This window comes from Cavia porcellus, unplaced genomic scaffold (assembly GCF_034190915.1).
Source record: "Cavia porcellus strain 051 isolate PalLab524CR breed Dunkin Hartley unplaced genomic scaffold, mCavPor4.1 scaffold_20, whole genome shotgun sequence".
Classification (NCBI taxonomy): Eukaryota; Metazoa; Chordata; class Mammalia; order Rodentia; family Caviidae; genus Cavia; species Cavia porcellus.
This window is the reverse complement of record NW_026947503.1, coordinates 55877037-55895119: the sequence shown is the minus strand read 5'-3', so window position 1 is coordinate 55895119 and position 18083 is coordinate 55877037. Positions and strand designations below refer to the sequence as shown.

Below are 18083 nucleotides of genomic sequence, written 5' to 3'. Positions count from 1 at the left end.
ATGCCAGAGGCGGTGTTTGGGTTGGCAGAACTGACTTCTGATGGATGCCTGGTGCACTGTGACCTAAAAAAGTTTGCATCTACAATATTAATCTGTATAGTCAGGAAAAGGATTTATTAAAGATGTTGGCATTTGACTCTGACTCCACTCTAATCATTAAAATTATTCTAATTGCCAGCCAACCTAAAATATTAGAATATTGTTCTTGTGAGTCATACATTTTAATCACATTTCTCATTACCTTAAAAAAACTGCTCAGTTTCCTTCCCCACCTAACATGCTTTATATTAGAACCCCCCCAATTGTTATTTCTAAATTACTTCAAGATACACTAACAGGATTTAGATGTCTGCACAGAAAATGATGCAGGCTTTTCATGATGAATGCATTTTTGTCTCTTTATACACCTCAACAAAAAGAAATGGGTTTTTATAAAATGCAAACAGGTTTGCAACTTATCTCCATATACCTTCATGCATTTTATGAGGTTTCTGGCTATAGCATGAAAGAACTGTGTTATTAGGGGTCTTAATTGGGAGGAGACCTGTGACTCTGCTCCTCTGTGCAGACTTATTAGGAACACAGACCCTTAACCTACATATTACTGATTGTGAAAAAAATAACAGTACATTAACAAATCTGACAGCATAAAAGAAGAATTCCAAAGGAAGGATGGGGAGTGGCTAATGGAATTACTGAATGTGGGGCCAGAAGCAGAGCCACAGACACACTCGGGGACCACGGAGGCAATACATAGGCCCCTTTTCTTTCCGTTTTATTACAGAACAGAAATCCACAGGCTGCGTGGAGTGAGGGTAAATAATCAATGCTTGGAATCTTGCACTGTAAACAAAGGAGTCAATTCTGAAGCACTCATGCACACCCCTGCGAGGGAATATAAAGGAAACACAGCCAGGAGGGCCTGGACCAGTGAGGCCAAGACATGCGTAAAATAACCACCAAGAATTTTCCCAAAATAACCTTGCCATGGTTGGGGCTGGACCAGAAATACGTGTGATCATATTTCAACTCCTATGGGTTTCAAATGATGATTTCTGATTTACATATCACCCCCAACCATAAAGATATAACCTCTAATAAAAGTTTCTTTAAAGCATAAATTTATATCAACTTTAAAAATTCAATTTCATTGGAAGTAAATGTGTTGCCTAATCTGTTTTCTAGTTCAAAGAATTTTGGGAGCATTGTAATGCTCTCGTCTTTATTTCTTCTGGCAAGCGTCATAAAATTCCCCGGGTTTAGGTAACAGACATGAGCCGCCAACACGGCCGCACTTTGAGCTGTACATCCTGTGATAAAAAAGCAGCCTTGGCCTTGATAACCTTTTAACACCGAGAGGAAAAAAAGGGAACGCAACACGGATGTCCTCTCTAAATGGAAACGCGCAAACTTGGCGAGAGAACTTGAAATGTCATTCGTTCGTCCTGACAGTTAACCTTCCTGCCCATCGGAGCCTTTAAGTAGGCTGCAATCAATAATGCTAATCGGCAGAAATCAAACAGCTTCTCCCCAAATTGAACTGAAGTCCTCTCTGTAAAAGGCCACGGCAGTGGGAAGCGTGCTTTGGTGGGAGAGATGTGAGGGGCCCACAGAAGTCTCCAGCGCCTTCCTGCACGCGACTCCTACCTGTAAAGCAGACCGGACACTTGAAGGTGCCTCCCATGCCTTCGAAGCTGTGCTCTATCAGGTGGCACTGCAGTTTGGCGGGGGAATCGAAGGTCTGGCTGCACAGTTTGCATTCGTGGTTCAGCCCTTCATCTGGAAAGGAAAACGCAGGCAGGGAAAAGGTGAAATTCAGCCTATTCTAATAGACTACTGCATTCAGTGCAGTGGCACACATTGAACTATTTCTATCACCTGATATAAATATGTAGTAGTTATACAGCTTCTGGTTATTTCATATTATTTATGAATTTGTACCAATTTCTGGAATTTAAAATCCAAAGATAATCAGAAGTCAGATTTTTTTTAAGGTTTTAAAGTATAATTACTGTACCAATAATAAGACATCTAGTTAAATTATCATGATTTTATGGGCTCTGTAATTTTAAAGTGCTAAAAGAAAGGACCCATAGGAAAATGGGTAGCTTTGTCCTCAGTGCGTTGCTTTGGGCTTGCCCAGAAGTTGCCAGAAGTTTTGATCCTAACCATAAGGTTTTTAATGGTATTACCATTGATACTTTTTCTACTTCAAAGTTTTCCAGTGGTTGTGAATAATCAATCATTAATGCTTGTACTGTCTTATTAATACCCTGCTTTGTACTGCTAGCCCACAAATTCTTTCCCTTCATTGTTTCCATAACTTTGGAAGGGAAAGTTTTATTTATTTAGTTTTCTTAGTGCCGGGGATCAAACTCACGACCTTGCACATGCCAGGCAGGTGCTTCTTACTGTTGAGCTAAACCCCAGTCCTATAAGAAAAAGTTTTAATTTTGTCCTCAGATCCACTCTGCCTATCTTTCTCTGAAGCATTTTCGTGAGTTCCTCTTTTTCCTTTCATGGCAACAAGACAGTAGAAAAATATTTCATTGAAATAGCGATCACTGTTTGCCTTACAGACAGAAATCATGATTTTTAGGCCGTGTTTTCCTCATTAAGATGTTTACCATATTTTAGATCCCAGCATTATCCTAGCTTGTTGCAACTGCAAGAATGGAGACCAAGGAGCCCTAGGACTAACAGCCCAGCAAGCACCTCTTCAGTGCCCACTGATTTCAGACACTGTTCTGTGTGCTTCAGATAGGAATCCACATCATCTCAAGACAAGTCCACAGGGGACCCATTGTTAGACCCATTTTACAGATGAGACAAATGGGGCCCAGAGAGTTTCAGTAACTTTGCTCTAAGTTGGAAATGCTAATAATTACAGACTCAGAATTTAAATGTAGTCTGCTGTCAGGGTCCAAGGTCTGTGACCATAACAGGTTGTATCTTCCACTTGATACTTCTTTTTTTTTTTTTTTTTTTTTTTTTTTTTGCTTTTTCGGTTTTTTATCGGTACCAGGGATCGAACTCACGACCGCCTGCTTGCAAGGCAGGAGCTTATGCCGCTGAGCTAAATCCCCAGCCCCCACTTGATACTTCTAAGAGTACTTGTCAGGGATAGTAAGAGGTAGAAGTTACCCTTCCACCTGGCTTGTTACCAGCTCATATTTTTACCATCTTTTATTTGCAAGGATTTAAAATACTGCAAAGGAACATGTGTGTCAGATATCTTAGGTCGAGGGAATGTAAAACACAGCAACACCGCGGGGATAACAAGTCTCTGGAGTCAGTTCCTTCCATTCAAAGACAAGAGCCTTGTGTAAGCCCTTCACCAGCTGATATTATTGGCAATACAAAGTCTCAAGTACAAAGTGAGTTATTATTAGCTAACTAGGAGTAAAATCACCCTATTTGTATTCCTAATCTTTCTTCTCACACAAGTGTGAGTCTTTAGAAGCAGAGGACTGGTATTTATAAAAAGAGAAGCAAAGCACTAATTAAGCCCCCAGTACTGTCTACATTTCCCAAGAGATCAAAACCTGCTCGGTATTTGGGTGGCACAGTAAATTCCTTGATTATAATTATGTAAGAGGGAGTTTAATTGTGCCTACCGACATGACAAGGGGTTACGCAGAAAGCTTTAGGGATTACATAAGATCAAAAGTATTTTCGCTCTTTAAGATATCTGTTCTGCTCTTTATAAGCATTCCAAAAGTTGTCAAAAATTTCCAAATTGTAGTTAGTCGTGAAGAAACTGAAAAAACTCTATAGTAGGGAGTTGGATCAGCAAGTTACTTGTCTGAAATACTTGCCAGTTCAAAAGTTTCCTATTTTTTCCGGTGTTCAACACCTTTTATTTTAGAATGCAAGATTAGTAAGAGTTTCAATGGCATTCTAAAATTGTATACTTTCTTCTCACGCTGTACCTCATAGAATGCACAATTAAAATAATAATCAATAAAATTATATTTGTTTGGCACACAAACTAAGTTATAGTCTATGCGTGCGAGCTAGTACACATTTGCTCCAGAGTTTTTAAACTGTAATATTTGCAAAGTAACATATGTAGGGCTGGTGGGTGTTCCTTGGGGTAGTGATTGACTGTCATGTGTACAGAAACGGAATTATGCAAGTTAGACTGTTCTTTCATATGACATACTACTTCTTTACTGGATTTTGTTTGGAAGAAGAAAGAAAAATAAGATACGTGTGTACGTAGGAAAAGAAAAACGGCTCTATCAATTGTTATTTATTTCCTATCCAAAGAAGAGATGATGCATTCCAAAATGCTAAATAATCCAGATTTAGTCAAGTGATTCATGAAAAGATAACACACGGTCATAAAGGTGTGTAGGATCATTAGCACTGGCTTTCTTGTCATGTGTTCCACCCCTTATTTGTGGAGGCACTAAGTGACACACATGGTAACAATGTGCACATCCAGGATTGCCTCACTGCTTAAAAGCACATTGTAACACCGAGAAAATACTCGAGTTCCACCCGCCTTTCATTTGTAAGTGACACAGGGAGGTCTTTCCCAATAAACTGATCTCCTAGGTATTTGATGAGAAGAGAAAATATACCTCAACTGTCACACAGCAAATAAGCTAAAAGCCACAGAGCCCCAGTGTAGACAGTGACCACACCAACGCAATTCCTCCCACTGCTGTTCCTTTCCCTACTTTCTTTCTCCATCCTCACACTTGCTTATTGCTGTAGGGTCCAAATTTATAATGAGTAAGGAAAATAGGGGATACAAAAAATGTTTTTATGACTGGCTAAATAATTCATTTTGTATTTTTTAATTGAAGGCAGAGGGGCATAGGTAGTAATAGAAACCTTATGAAACTTATTTATAAGAAGTTCAAAGGGGCAGTCTGTTTACCTCTGTACTCATGAATTCTATAGTTACCCCGTGTGGATAACAACAGCATCTCAACTTTCAAAAAATGTCTGAGACCCATGGAATGAGGGATCTGGCTGAGTTAAACCCCATTTCCTTTCAAGGCTGATGTTCCTTTCAAAAGATGATGATCATTAGCTGAGACGATCAAGACTTCCAATTTCAAGGAAACCCAAGGCTTAGGCTTGGGATGTTGCCCTGAAGCCATAACTTGAACCCTGCCTCCCTCTGCTTCTTTCTAAAGGTGCCAAAAAGCTTAAAAATTCAATCAAAATCACCATTTCTGCTCTCTGGAAAGGTAGCAGCTGACAGTAATTGGATAACACAGTCTGCCTCATTTATTAAAAAGAGATTCAAAGTCAATTGATTTAATAACCATTACAATATTCCATTAAGGATATATTAGGCTAGTGCAATCTTATTTTTTTATGAAGAGTTATACATGGAATCTTTGGATGAAACTTCTAGATTTTTCTGCCTCTTTTTGCTTATCTATATTCTCCAGATTTTCTGGAGTAAGCACAGTTTGTGCTCTTTTAAGTTACTTTGAGTTAAAACACACACAAAAGTAGAGACAGAGATGAAGACAGGGAGAGAGGGAATGGGAGGTGGAGACGGAGAGAAGGATGGTAGGCATGGATAGACAGCGGGGAGTGAGGGAAGGAGAGAGAGACAGAGACAGAGACAGAGACAGAGACAGAGACAGAGACAGACAGACAGAGACAGAGACAGAGACAGAGACAGAGACAGAGACAGACAGACAGAGAGAAACAGAAAACCTATTACTAATAAAGACTGATGACAGCACTCAAATTCTGACAGCCAAAAAGCTATATAAGAAGTCAGGAAGTAAGCAACTTTATGCGGTAAAGATAAACTCCAGTTTTTCACATTAAATATTGTAGCCAAGTACGCGTGGAGACAAGAGTTAGCACACGGAAAAGAGGAGAAAGAACCAGAACGTAAAGTAACTAGCTGAACAAAACGGTGATGGAGCTGTCATTACAAGTGTGTATCTTTCTGCAGCACACGTGAATCTCTCCTCCTTGTACCCCAGTGGGTGTGTATCGAGCCCAGCACTGGGGTCCGATGACAGAGTGGAGCCCACACCATCAAAAAAAAACATGATGGAAGCCAGCAACTTCCTGTCTTTATCACCTTCTCGGAGGTGTGACCAAAGATGGTTTGAGCACAACTGAGAAATAATTTCACTTGTACAAAAATTTCAGCTCAAATAATTATTTCCATTTATTAATCTTAATTTAAGTATGAACATAAATGTAAACAGGAATCAAGTCTACATCAACGAGGCTGATGTTCAGGTAAATATTTGTGCTAGTATTAAATGTTTCAAAGGAGAAAGTCTGCATACATAATCAAAGTACAGCCTGGCTGCCTTGGTGGGAAACGTGACCATCCTTGACAAAACCTGTGCTCTAAGAAAACAACTGGGCCAACACCAGTTCAAAGGTGCAGTGTCTTTTCTTCTTCCAGTGTTCACAAGCTGAACGTAAGAAACTGTTAATCAGCCTGTTTGATAGCCAGAGCAATAAGCTACCATTTGGATATTCAAGCAGAATTCCAGCTATAAGCTCCAATGTGCACCTGTGGGCTTAACACAAGACACTGACGTTTCAATATAAGCTTTGAACAAGAGAAACCCTTTCAGCAGCCTCCAGACTGTCCTGTGCTTAACCCCCTTTTCCTTCAATAAGAACAGAAATCTAGAGCAGCTACAAGCAAATATTCAGAGGTTGACTTACATGTGGCTGTTATCTCGGAGTCACTGGGGGCCCCTTAGACTGCCTGATCAACACTACAGCCATTGCTGAGGACCAATTTGTAACAGTTTATAAGTAGAACTCTCATTTCCCCCCGAGACTGGCCAGAAGGGTCCTCCAGCCTCTTCCCCAGCATCAATGTATAGGCTAAGGTCCACAGATACAAACCCTCCTGGTCCATCCTCATGTGGCAGGGTCCGTACTTAACAGCTCATATCTGAGTAGGAGTCAACTCTGACCTCTGAATCCAAACAGAGGAATCAAATGCCCTGCAGTTGTAATTTTTCCAGTTCCAATGTATATAGCACTATAGCCATATATATATATATTTAAATCCAAGAAAACTATGCCCTAAACCAATTCCCAACCCCCCATGCTTTACTTTGCTTCTTCTCTTCCCTAAGTTAATTTCCAAGTGCACATTTATAAGCCAGGGGTCTGAGGAGTAACAAAGCAAAACCATACATGACAAAACTCAGCCCTCGGCTACGCTGGCTCACTACGCTTTCTACTAGGGGTAGAAAAATAGGCAGCCTGTGCTGTAATTTGCCACACACACAGCCAGCCCATTCTTTCCAGGTCCGCAGCACCCTGGCCACTGTAATTTGTTGTGTTATATACGGCACATATTTCACAGCTGTAACAGAAACACGTGGAGGTGCTAATTTGGCAGCAGAGAATATGACTTAGGTTTCAAAGTCTGCCAGTATATTAGTCATGAAGCCCCCGAAGTAAGGCAGAATCAGAGTGCTGAATATTTTGTAAACCCTTTTCTTCCTACACCAGTTACAAAAGTTCTGCTCTTATTCTCGGGAACAATTTAGCGTGAAAATGAATGTGGCCTGAAGATGGGCACTGGTACTTTCTCGGGGGCTTTCTCCCGCCACTGTCAGGATTGCTCTGCCACCTGAGGAAGGATTGTGAGACTTAAGCATAAGAAAGAAAGAATGGTGGGAATGTGAGCAGAGGAGGACCAGCAATTTCGACTCTGACCCTCCATGCATATAGCACCTTACTCCTTGGCATCTCAAACACACACACACACACACACACACACACACACACACACACACAGACAGAGCCAAATGATATGCATCCTGCATGCCTAAGCCAGAACTAAACTTCAAACAAAAAATATCTACAAGGTATAAGTCTACATTTAGCTTGATTATTAATTTGTTTTTTTAAGCAGGGCCTGAAGACTCTTGCTTTTGGACTTTATAAGTAAAATCACTGATATTGACAGTTTTTTCCTTTCTTGAACTTCTCATTATCAGCAGGGCTAAAGCAGGAAATGACTCAACTGGGGTAGGCTGCATGGTACCCAGCAGATTTTAAAGAGCCCAGGGGCTGCCTAGAGCCCCATAAACATCAGCAGCTTGGAAACTAGCAGGAGGTCCAGGTGGGTAGGGATGGGAGAGGCAGGCAGTGGGATTTCAGATGCTCTGAGATGTAATACCATCTAACGCTTTCGCTATTATTATTGGGTATTAGAAATAACTATCAGAATATTCTCATGGTGAAGAAAACATCAGAATGTTGTTCATCTAGTAAACAATAAAACCAACAATCCACTGAAAAGGTGGCTTTCCTCCAACTGTGGGGACTCAGCAGTGTTTTTTCTTTGGCACAGGTGGGGATTAGGAATAAACACACAGACTAAGATGCCTTTCAGATCTGATCAATACCTGGGTGCTTCTAGTTCTTTCTTCCCTTTGGGAATAGAAACATAGGCCTTGAAGTTGAGCTGTTGGTGAAAACATGAGTCCTAGCAAACAGCTTTAAAGCTATTTTTTTAAACTTCAAATGCTGTAATTAGAAAAAAAGTTAATGGAAGGAATAAAACCGTATTGAGTACAATTCCAACCAAAGAAAGACACATACTTAACCAAGAAAAGAAAGTGGCATATTTTTCTTTGTGAAAAATATTTTTAGAGCTGAGAGAGGCAAGGATGAGAATAAGGATTGAGACTAACTAAATCTGAAATAAAACCTCCAGAAAATAGAAATTTTTGCTTGTAAGAATTCAGCTTTTTGTATAAAGCATCAATTTCAGTCTATGCCACAGAACTCCACTAAAAGGGACCCAGTTTCTCTCTTTGTTTATAACTCACTGGGGAACAGGAAAGGAAATCTTTTATTTTTTTGCAAAAAAGTGTTTCATCATCTTCCCTATAGTACTGATCTGTTCTCTGTCTTGATAAAATTTGTGAGCACACAGAGGTAAGACAAAGCACTGAGTTGCACTTTGCACAGTGGGCCCCCATGTGCCATGACTGGAGATGGCATCTCCTAATGCAGGAAGTCATTAAGCACCTACTATGCCTCCTCTAAGAAGTGGGTGGCAGCACAGGGCATCTTCATACTAAGATAGTGTCAAGGGCTAGTCTAGGTGTTCTTTAGCAGTTCTTGTTCTCTTTCAAGTTTCAGGAGGGCAAGCAAATCTGTGTGCTCTGCTGAGTGGCACAGAGTAGGTACCTGTGACAGTACACAGCTCATAGCTGGGATTCAATAAATATTTATTGGGATTTCTGAGAAATACAGAGTTAGCCAGTCCTACATCTCATTTCATTAGAAGAAAATGCTTAGACTGACATTAAAATGATATTTATGATTTGCCATTTGAGTTTCAAAAGTTTGTTTGATTCCTTATACATTACACCCTATAGGTGTGACATAAATTTGGTTAAATTCACCTTCCACTGCTTGGCTGAATTAATTCCCAAAGGCAGATTAAAATGCTCTGGCAGATACAGCATCAACCAGATAGCTGTCTAATTGATCAGCTTGTCTCAATCAACCACTGAGTCAAAATTTATCCCTTCTTTCAAGAGAAAAAAATTATTATATGCATTTTCTGTCTCAGATACAAAAAAGGCATCATACAAAAGAAGGAATAACTGGCTTTTATTTGTTCCGTCATGGAGACATCTCTCCATCATGCATCCGTGACCCATAAATGAATTTCCTAAATTGTTTGCATTTGTATACGGTTCTTGTCATTTAACTAATTGGTAAAGTCAGATGCATGTATGTATTATACTCTTTGCTTAAAATAGCTCTTGTTTGATACCAAGTGCCTACTACTAGAGGAAGGATGGATATATTTACCTTCAAGTATTGTACCAAAAAAAAAAAAAACCCACACAAATTGGTAAAATCGAAAGTAGATAGTTCTTGCAGCATAACTAAATGTAACCTGCCTTAAAGGTAACTCTATCGGGAAAACATCTTTGAGAACCGAGATGGTGCAATAGTCAATATTAATTCGCGGGTCAGCAACACGAGCGGTGTACTGGACCCAGCGCTCCTCAGGCATATTTTCCTGTTGCTGTGCCGAGTTTGTGGCAAGGGTCAGGGCCTTTTCTTTTCTTTTTTAATCTTCTCCTTGGCATACAGCCACTAGTTATCTGAAGGAAAAAGTCTCCGAGCATTGAAAGCTGTTTATCCTTGCTCGAAAGCACAGACCGCTACTGCTGATGATTTAACAAGAAACACAAATCAAATCATCGAAAGAAACAGAGTGGAGTTCAACACCGCCTGCCTGCGAGTGTTATGGGCCTTGCGGAGCCTGGGTTTAAGGTGAAGTTTAGTTGGGTATTTCCAAAGCTAATTATCTGTCTCAGGAAGTAGATGATTGACTATTCCTCATGAAGATGCCATCTTTTCTCCTAAACAGTGGTGTTTAGAATCTTAATTCACTGAAAAACACAAATCATATCTCAAATGGCATGTGGGTGGTGGCAGGCCAGGAATCTGTCTGATTCTCAAGGGACTTCAACATGTTCCTTCTCATCTCATCGTGATAGGAAGGAAAAACTATGAAACAGCAATTCAAAAATCACCATACTACATGTTATTTGCAAATGAGTCATATTTTTATTGTTCTTTGCTGTGACCTTAGCAACTTGGCCTTGAAGAATTAAAAAAAAAAAAAGATGTAATGGCACCATAAACGCAATAAGATTTCTAAAAACAGTTTATTGGAAAATGTGCTGTGAAACTTGAATTCTTCTAATCAAAACGATGCCACCCCTTAGAGAAATTTCCTCTGCATTATTAAAGTGATATACTGCAGTACTAGTTAGAGCTCCATAACCTTTAAATTGCCTGATTGTAATTAAGGCCACTAGTTTTATTTAGGAAGGTTCAAGGAGGCTCAATTTAAGTTGGCTTAACTAGTGTGAATTTAATGTCATGCTGCCAGAAGGCAGAGGGGCACTCTGGCCTAGCTGCTCCATGGCACATGCAGCTGTGGGGTCATGTATTCTAAATTAAGCCCAGATTTAAAGAAACTACAGCCATCAGGAGCAGCTGGGTGTGTGCATCTGAACATCATTCCTTCATTCTGTCATCCAGTGAACTGGCCAGTTTCCAACTGGGGAGCTTAAATATATCCGATTATGTTTTTTATTTAGTGGATCTTATAGTCATTTTTAAGAGACTAATAATTTTATGAAAAGATGGGCTTCATGTAAGGTCCAATCTGTTTTAATTATTTAAAATTAAATGTGCACATACCAAATCTGTACAGGCGGAAATGTTACTACAAGGTAATACTAAGAGGGAAAATTTACAGTTTACAGTTGGAAATATGGGGAGAAAAAAAGGTTATGACTCTTCCAGAATGGAAAGCAGAGAACAATGCATACACTTCACCAAAAGGGCAGGAGGTCAAGGACTGAAACAAACAGCAACAAAAAAATGCGAGAGCAAAGGAAGGCATTCACAGCACAGACTAAAGAAGCAAAAGGTAGCAGCAGAGAGAAAACACTTAGAGATTTGACCCATGTTCAAATTTTTACTGGATGTGATCTCGAAAACATTCATCTCTGGGTAGAATGCTGGCAGTTTTCTGTAGCTCCAACAGCAATAATGATAAATGAATTTCTTTACAGCCAAGTGGCTCAAGCAGCCAACTACTTTACCACTATATAATTAATAACAATAAGCAATTAAAGAGAACAGCAGGTTACAACTACAAGGTGTCAAAATATATTAGCAAAGGAAAATACTGCAACAAGACATTTAAAAGAAAAGTGGGTGCACAGTGTGTGGGTCCATGTGTAGTATCTTCTTTCAGACTGCATTTTGGATAAGGATTTTGTGTGCAAAGGGAAATAGAGGATGACATAAAATTACTCTAAGGTGATTAGCATCCCTCCAAAAACAAATAATGTTTCTCCCAACGTTCAGAGGAATGGGAAATGTGATATGGGAAATGCGATTTTGAGGCACGGGAGACTTGGCTGACCACGATTTGGCATCACCCATTTACTAAGAAATATTCTAATAAATCCTTCATAAACTATATTTATTGGCCCAAGTATTTTCAAGGATTCCAGAACATTTTGCGGGTTCCTTTTATTTTCCACGTAACATACTGGAGAAGCAGTAAACTAGGAACGTGCTAGGGGAAAATCTCTTTGGTTTAATGAAAGGGCTTTAAAGGTGAAAATGGGTTGGAGTACAATCTAACTAAGGGCTGGTTTGAAGATGAAAAGACTGCAGAGCAGGGATACTAAGTAATATGCTCCAAAAGCTATCACCAGGGTGGGAATTCAGGCTTCCTTGAATGCAAGACTATCCTAGCCTACCAAACCCTTTCTTAGAAACAGTTCTTTTCCACTACTTGATTAGAACAGTTTAAGTTGTCAATTAGACAAAACAAAAGTTATTACTTTCTAGATATCTTGCTGATGTGCAAGGAGTTATTTATATTTTCATGCCCCAATTCCAGAGAGACTTAATATTCCTAATCCATTTTTCACACTCTGTCCTAAGCAACTACTATTAAAGACTTCCTCCTTCATGAAAGCAAAATTTTAGCTTTATGCATCACCTATTAGAAAATTGGAAAATTCTGGCAATGGAAAGTACATTTCCTCCTATCTCCAGTCTTCAAAAGAGCTAAGAATAATTTTCTTAGGTATAGACACTTTGGTGTAAGCTGTTGATCCAAAAAACATCCCCGACTATATGATCTGGGATGTTGTGATGTAGCGCTGACATTTTTTCTCACTGGCAGGAACTGAAGCATTTAGCTAAACTGACGGCTACCTGAAACTCTATGGAGCCTGGGCTGGGGTGCTCTTTTATGGAATTAAATTCTGCAGAAACAAAGACTGATCTGGTTCTCTTCTGCCTATATGTAACTATATTTCTTTAAGTTCCTGAAACACTCTGTGTTAAGGTTCTAAATAAAGTATTCGGGAAAATACTGAAACTGCATGCATCTTCCAAAGGGTGAGACTTAGTAAGGAGATAACCCCATGGTGTGTATGGAAATAGGTCAGCTCCACCTGTTCCGAATCTGCTTTTCTCTCTTGGGCATAATTCTGGATACACCAGCACATCTAGACTCTATATGCTGAAGCCAGGATGTTACTGGCACACCAATGAGTTGTACCCATTTATGTTTCTTCCTGACTTTCACTCACATTGCCAAGAGCAATGTGACAGAGTTGGTATCTGGTATGATGGGGAGAAGAAAGGGAGCGAGAGAAGGAAGAAAGGCAGAAGGAAAGAAGGATAACAGATTTACATGAGAAAGATTTGTCTCACTTTCACTGAGTTTTGAAGCATAGTGGAAAAGTTAATGTGTATCTATTTTCTTAAGTCAAAACCAAAGCTAAAAACTATGAAACAGCTAATAAGTGTATCAGTTAAATGAAGAATGAGACATAATAATTAAGGACAGCTCTTTCTCAGATAGCAATTCCTTATATTACTTCTGCAAAGCTATTAAATATTTCTACAATGCCAAATTATTAAGATGCTGTGGGCACAATAAATATTTAATTCCCTATCTTTATGACAATTTTTCTAAAACCTGAACCAGCTCATTCAAGATCAGTTTTAAAAATTTAAACATTGTATACTGTGACAATATAATGAAGGACAATAACGAATCTCACACAGAAGGAAATCTATTGAGATAATGTCACTGGAATATCTATCAATGGCCTTAAACATTTTACACATTTAAAGGCTCTGCTTTTTTACCTGCATGATATGTGTTGTGATCAGCAAGGAATTCCAGAGTTGTCTTTAAGAATCCTGAGTTAAGTCTGATACAAAACCAACAATATAGTTGATGTCCTTATTGAAACACATCATGTTTAATTCACTTATCCGTTTCAGAACAACATAGGAGCCCAGCATAAAGAGATACCTATAGTGTTGTCTTTGTCTCTCACTTTTTGTTTGCTTCTGAAAAGCGGTAGCAATACTTGGTTTCTTAAAGACAGAGATTTGTGAGAATTTTTATACTGAGTAATTAGGAGAAAAGCAAGTACTTTATGTAACTTTGTAGCATGGCACCTGTTGGACAAAACCAGCAAACAGTGATCTGATTTCAACCAATGGCAATAGTTCTTGCCTCTGAATATTACAGGAAAGAGAGTTCAAAAATTAAAATAAGAACTTGTGAATACAAATTAGCACTGAATCAATGTGTAAAATGGACAAATTGGAGTAAATATTTTTAGTATTCTTTTAACCAATCACCATAATCAAGTGTACATAAATATGTAGACAAAACGCCTATTCTCAGGAATGGTAACAAAATTTTCTTTAATCACATATTGCTTCAATCTACTCCAAAGAATTAAAAATCAAACACTATCTGAGAGAAATAGAAATAACTGCAGGGCTTTCAGTAGGACAGCCCCTGACTGATGATGGGTAGACTGGTACCTTGTTGGCCCAAAGAGTCCACTCAGAGCCCTATACCTTCAGCACATACAACTCGATGGGGACCCTTTTCAGAAAGAAAACTCAGGACCAGAAGGAAGAATGCAGACAAGTGACACACAGCATGTAAAATCTGACGATTGCTCCTTAAAAACAAGTGTTAGAAATTTTGTCTTAAAGCGATCACAGAAGAGAGATATTCCAAACCTAAGTACTCACCATAGTCTTAGGTCACCTGATTCAGTCTACATATGATCTCATATACTACAAAAGTCAAGCTTTGTACTCAGGCCAACACAATCTCTCAGCACAAGGAACTGAAACAAGTCAAACTCAGGCTTCTCCTTTCCTTTCCCTAAGGGACTGTTAGCATTGCTAACTTATTACAAGGGTACAGTTTGCTCCTATTATTTTTTCTTGAAAAAAAATATAATAAATATGGGGGTGTATCTGGGAGCATCTATACACATCAGTACTCAGTTAATCTGCTCAGTAACATGAATTGATCAAACTAACCAAAATCCTTGTAAGAACTGTGCATATGCTTAAGTAACACATGAGTAATTGCTAGTAGAGCTGGGCACAAATCTGCTTTCAAGCTCCAGATAAGGGGGAGAAAAATAATTAAATTTCAATTTAGAGCCACATTTTCACTTGAGTCATCTGCAATATTTAATTTACTACATCCCTCAGCCTAGAAAGGCAGGAGATCGTCTAGCCCCTTACAGTGATAAGGCATGTTTAGTTTAGCCAGTGAGTAACAAAAGGGAGAAAGATCAGAAAAACATACTTGCAGCTTGGGCCTTTCTGATTATCTTAATAAGTTATTTTAATGTTCTTTTAAAGTTTGGTTAAGACCAAAAATATGACATTCTTTTGGCTGCTGTTACTTTTGAATACATGACAATTTAGTCCAAAATTTGGCATTCAAGAATATGAGTAAATGATGAAGAAAATATATTTCAATTTTGCTGTTATGGGTGAGAAAGTTGATGTGATTCATTTTATTAACAAAATCTGTTGCTAAAAACCAAACTTTTTTTTAAAGGCGTTTCAAACTGAAATACCTTTCACCTGTGAAAAAGGCGGAATCATTTGTTTTCCAAGTACTGGTACCAGGTATGAGGCTGTTTTGTCTTCTGCATGTGGAGAGTGTCACATAGACTATTTAACACAACTGAGTTGATTTAGAAAAACCAACAAAACCATATACTGCTCAAATGACTGCCGTTAACAAAAACAAACAAACCTTCTCCAGTCCCAGAAATGTAAATAAAAAGTTAGATTTCCCTGTACTACATTTGATTGCATTAATTGATGTTTTAAAAAAATTGGTTGAAAATAAAGCCCAGCAGTAGCATTTTTCTTTCCTAAATCACAATAGCAGCACATTACAAACATTACCAAAAGGTCCCCTGGTACGATTATAAAGTTCCACTCTGGCAATAAAATGCATCTACTGTGTGTTCTCCATTTTCATCTTCACCCTCCCAAATATATAAGAAAGCAGGTCACAAATGCAATTAAGCCTGCTTGTGCATTGCTTACATATTAATTTCCAATGCACACTCAGAAATTAAAAGTCAACCACTATATCTTTTTTTTTTTTACAATATGAAAAATAAAAACCACTCATATCCTCTTATTCTGACATAGGGCTTGAGTTCTCATAGCAATTGGACAATTATTACTGGGTCCAGTTTTGTGATCTGTCGTTTTTTTTTTTTTTTTCTTCTGTCACAAAGTGGCTTCCACAGTGGGAGGGACAATCCTACTGATATACATGGTATACACACTAGCAAACACAGGCCTTTACCATAGGCTTACAGTGACCTTCCTGCAGTGGGGAGAAGATGGTGTTTTAAAAACTACCTTGGGGCATTATCCCCAAAGCCTTTTATCCCTTGCAACATGACGGAATACTTTTAAGAACTCAGACTTGGGAATCCCTAACAAGCTTATGCAAGTTACTTTATCTTGCTTTAACTGAGTCATCTATTGAGCGTAATAATTACTTATGCAATGGTGCTACAGAAGTGAGATTCAATACATGCACTAAATACCCTTAACGAGTACAAATGTATGTTGTAAATGTGAACTAAAAATGACAACAATAACAATAATAATAAATGAGGAAAGGGGATCTAAAGAGGGGGGAGGGGAGATGAATGGGAAGAAGTATGTATCCACTCCCTAAGATGGATGGAAATTTCACGTATTGTAAACATACTAACAGAATTAAATTTAAAAATACACATCAAGTATCCAGCAAAATGCCTGGCCCATCGTGACAATTCAATCAATGTTAGTTATTGTTGATATGGAAGCATGACACGTTTGCTACATTTGTGGAGATATTTTACACCAATTGTTCTTAATCTGTAGAATTCCTTTATTGATTTTGTTACTGTGCACTTTTCCTAGAGGCAAGAGGTGAAATAGGGAAGCCACAGAGCAGCCCTTGTTTCAGGGTGTTTAGACAGAAGGAAGGGAGGAGAAGGAAGAGACTGTAGAAGTCATTTCCCTGCTGGTTCAGTTCTGTCCAGCACCACTAAGCCCACCCAGTCAGTGGGACATCCGATCAGAAGGACCTTCAGAAACAGTGGGGCTCCTCTCTCAGCCTCTGGCTCCCAGAATCCAGTTGCCCTGGTCAGGTTTCTAACCATGTGGGCAAACCCAGCAGAGACCTTTTGTTAGTTTTTAAACTTAACCCAGACACTTGAGGACATCGCAGCATATGGTAATGACGGGCTTTAAAACAATACCCAGAATATGCTAATGTTGTTAAATTATTCACTTTAGAAAAGTCCTTCCTCTCCAAGGACTGCCACCGCAGCAAAGGCTCCTTTTTCCCTTTGTCCTCCTCCTCTTCCTCCCAACAGTACCTGTGCATGGATGTGTGTGGATAATGAGCCAGTGTGAGCATGGGGAGGGTGACGATTTTCAGCTAATCCATCAGTATATTTGTTTGGATGACACAGAAAATGAGTTTAAAAAATGAGGAAGTGGATCACAGCTTAAATGGTACGGAACTACCACAACATTGCTGTTCCTCAAGCCCTAGTCCCAGGCCAAATCTCTCTCTCACTCAGAGTCATCTCTGAATTACTACAACACTTTTTAGGTTTTGTAGACCTGTATCACACTCTCCCCAGAGCAGAAATCCAGATCTTATTTCTCCTTATGACATATATTTCTTCCTGATCATCCTCTTTAACTGGATCACTCACTGGCTTGTTCTCAAGATAACTGCAGTTTAGTTTTTTGGTCTAGTGCATGCATGGGAAAACACACACACGCACAGACACACACAATACAGAGAGACAGGGAGAAAGAGAGGAGAAGCTACTGGGTTGTGAGGGATCAGAAGAGCACATGGGGGTTGGGGAGGAGTTTTTGGTTGATTCTTTGTAACCCTAAACAACTCAACATGCTGCCAAAGAGATCTTTCCTGATACATACCATTCCTCTGCCCTCCTTCCTCTCCCGAGTGACATGCCTCTTGCCCAGTTTTTTGATTTTCCCCAGCCCAAAAGTGGAAAAAGTAAAAGCAATGGTATATTTAGTTCTGCCCATATACTTATTTTTATCTAAAAGCCAGTCTTTTCCCCTTCCTTGGCAGGATCTGCTTAGACTGCTAGTGCTCTTGGTCAACTACATTTTCTCCCAACAGGCAGAAGAAACAGTGGCCAGGTCCT

General features: G+C 39.1%; 1 protein-coding gene across 3 annotated transcripts in view; it reads right to left on the bottom strand.

Moving 5' to 3' along the window:
• Znf521 (zinc finger protein 521) overlaps window positions 1–18083 on the bottom strand; it is a 269597-nt gene that overhangs the window by 27405 nt on the left and 224109 nt on the right. For all 3 annotated transcript variants that reach the window (XM_063231828.1, XM_063231826.1, XM_063231827.1), the window contains one exon: window positions 1648–1779. In XM_063231828.1, coding sequence (XP_063087898.1) covers window positions 1648–1779 — 132 coding nt within the window. The remainder of the gene's footprint in view (window positions 1–1647; window positions 1780–18083) is intronic.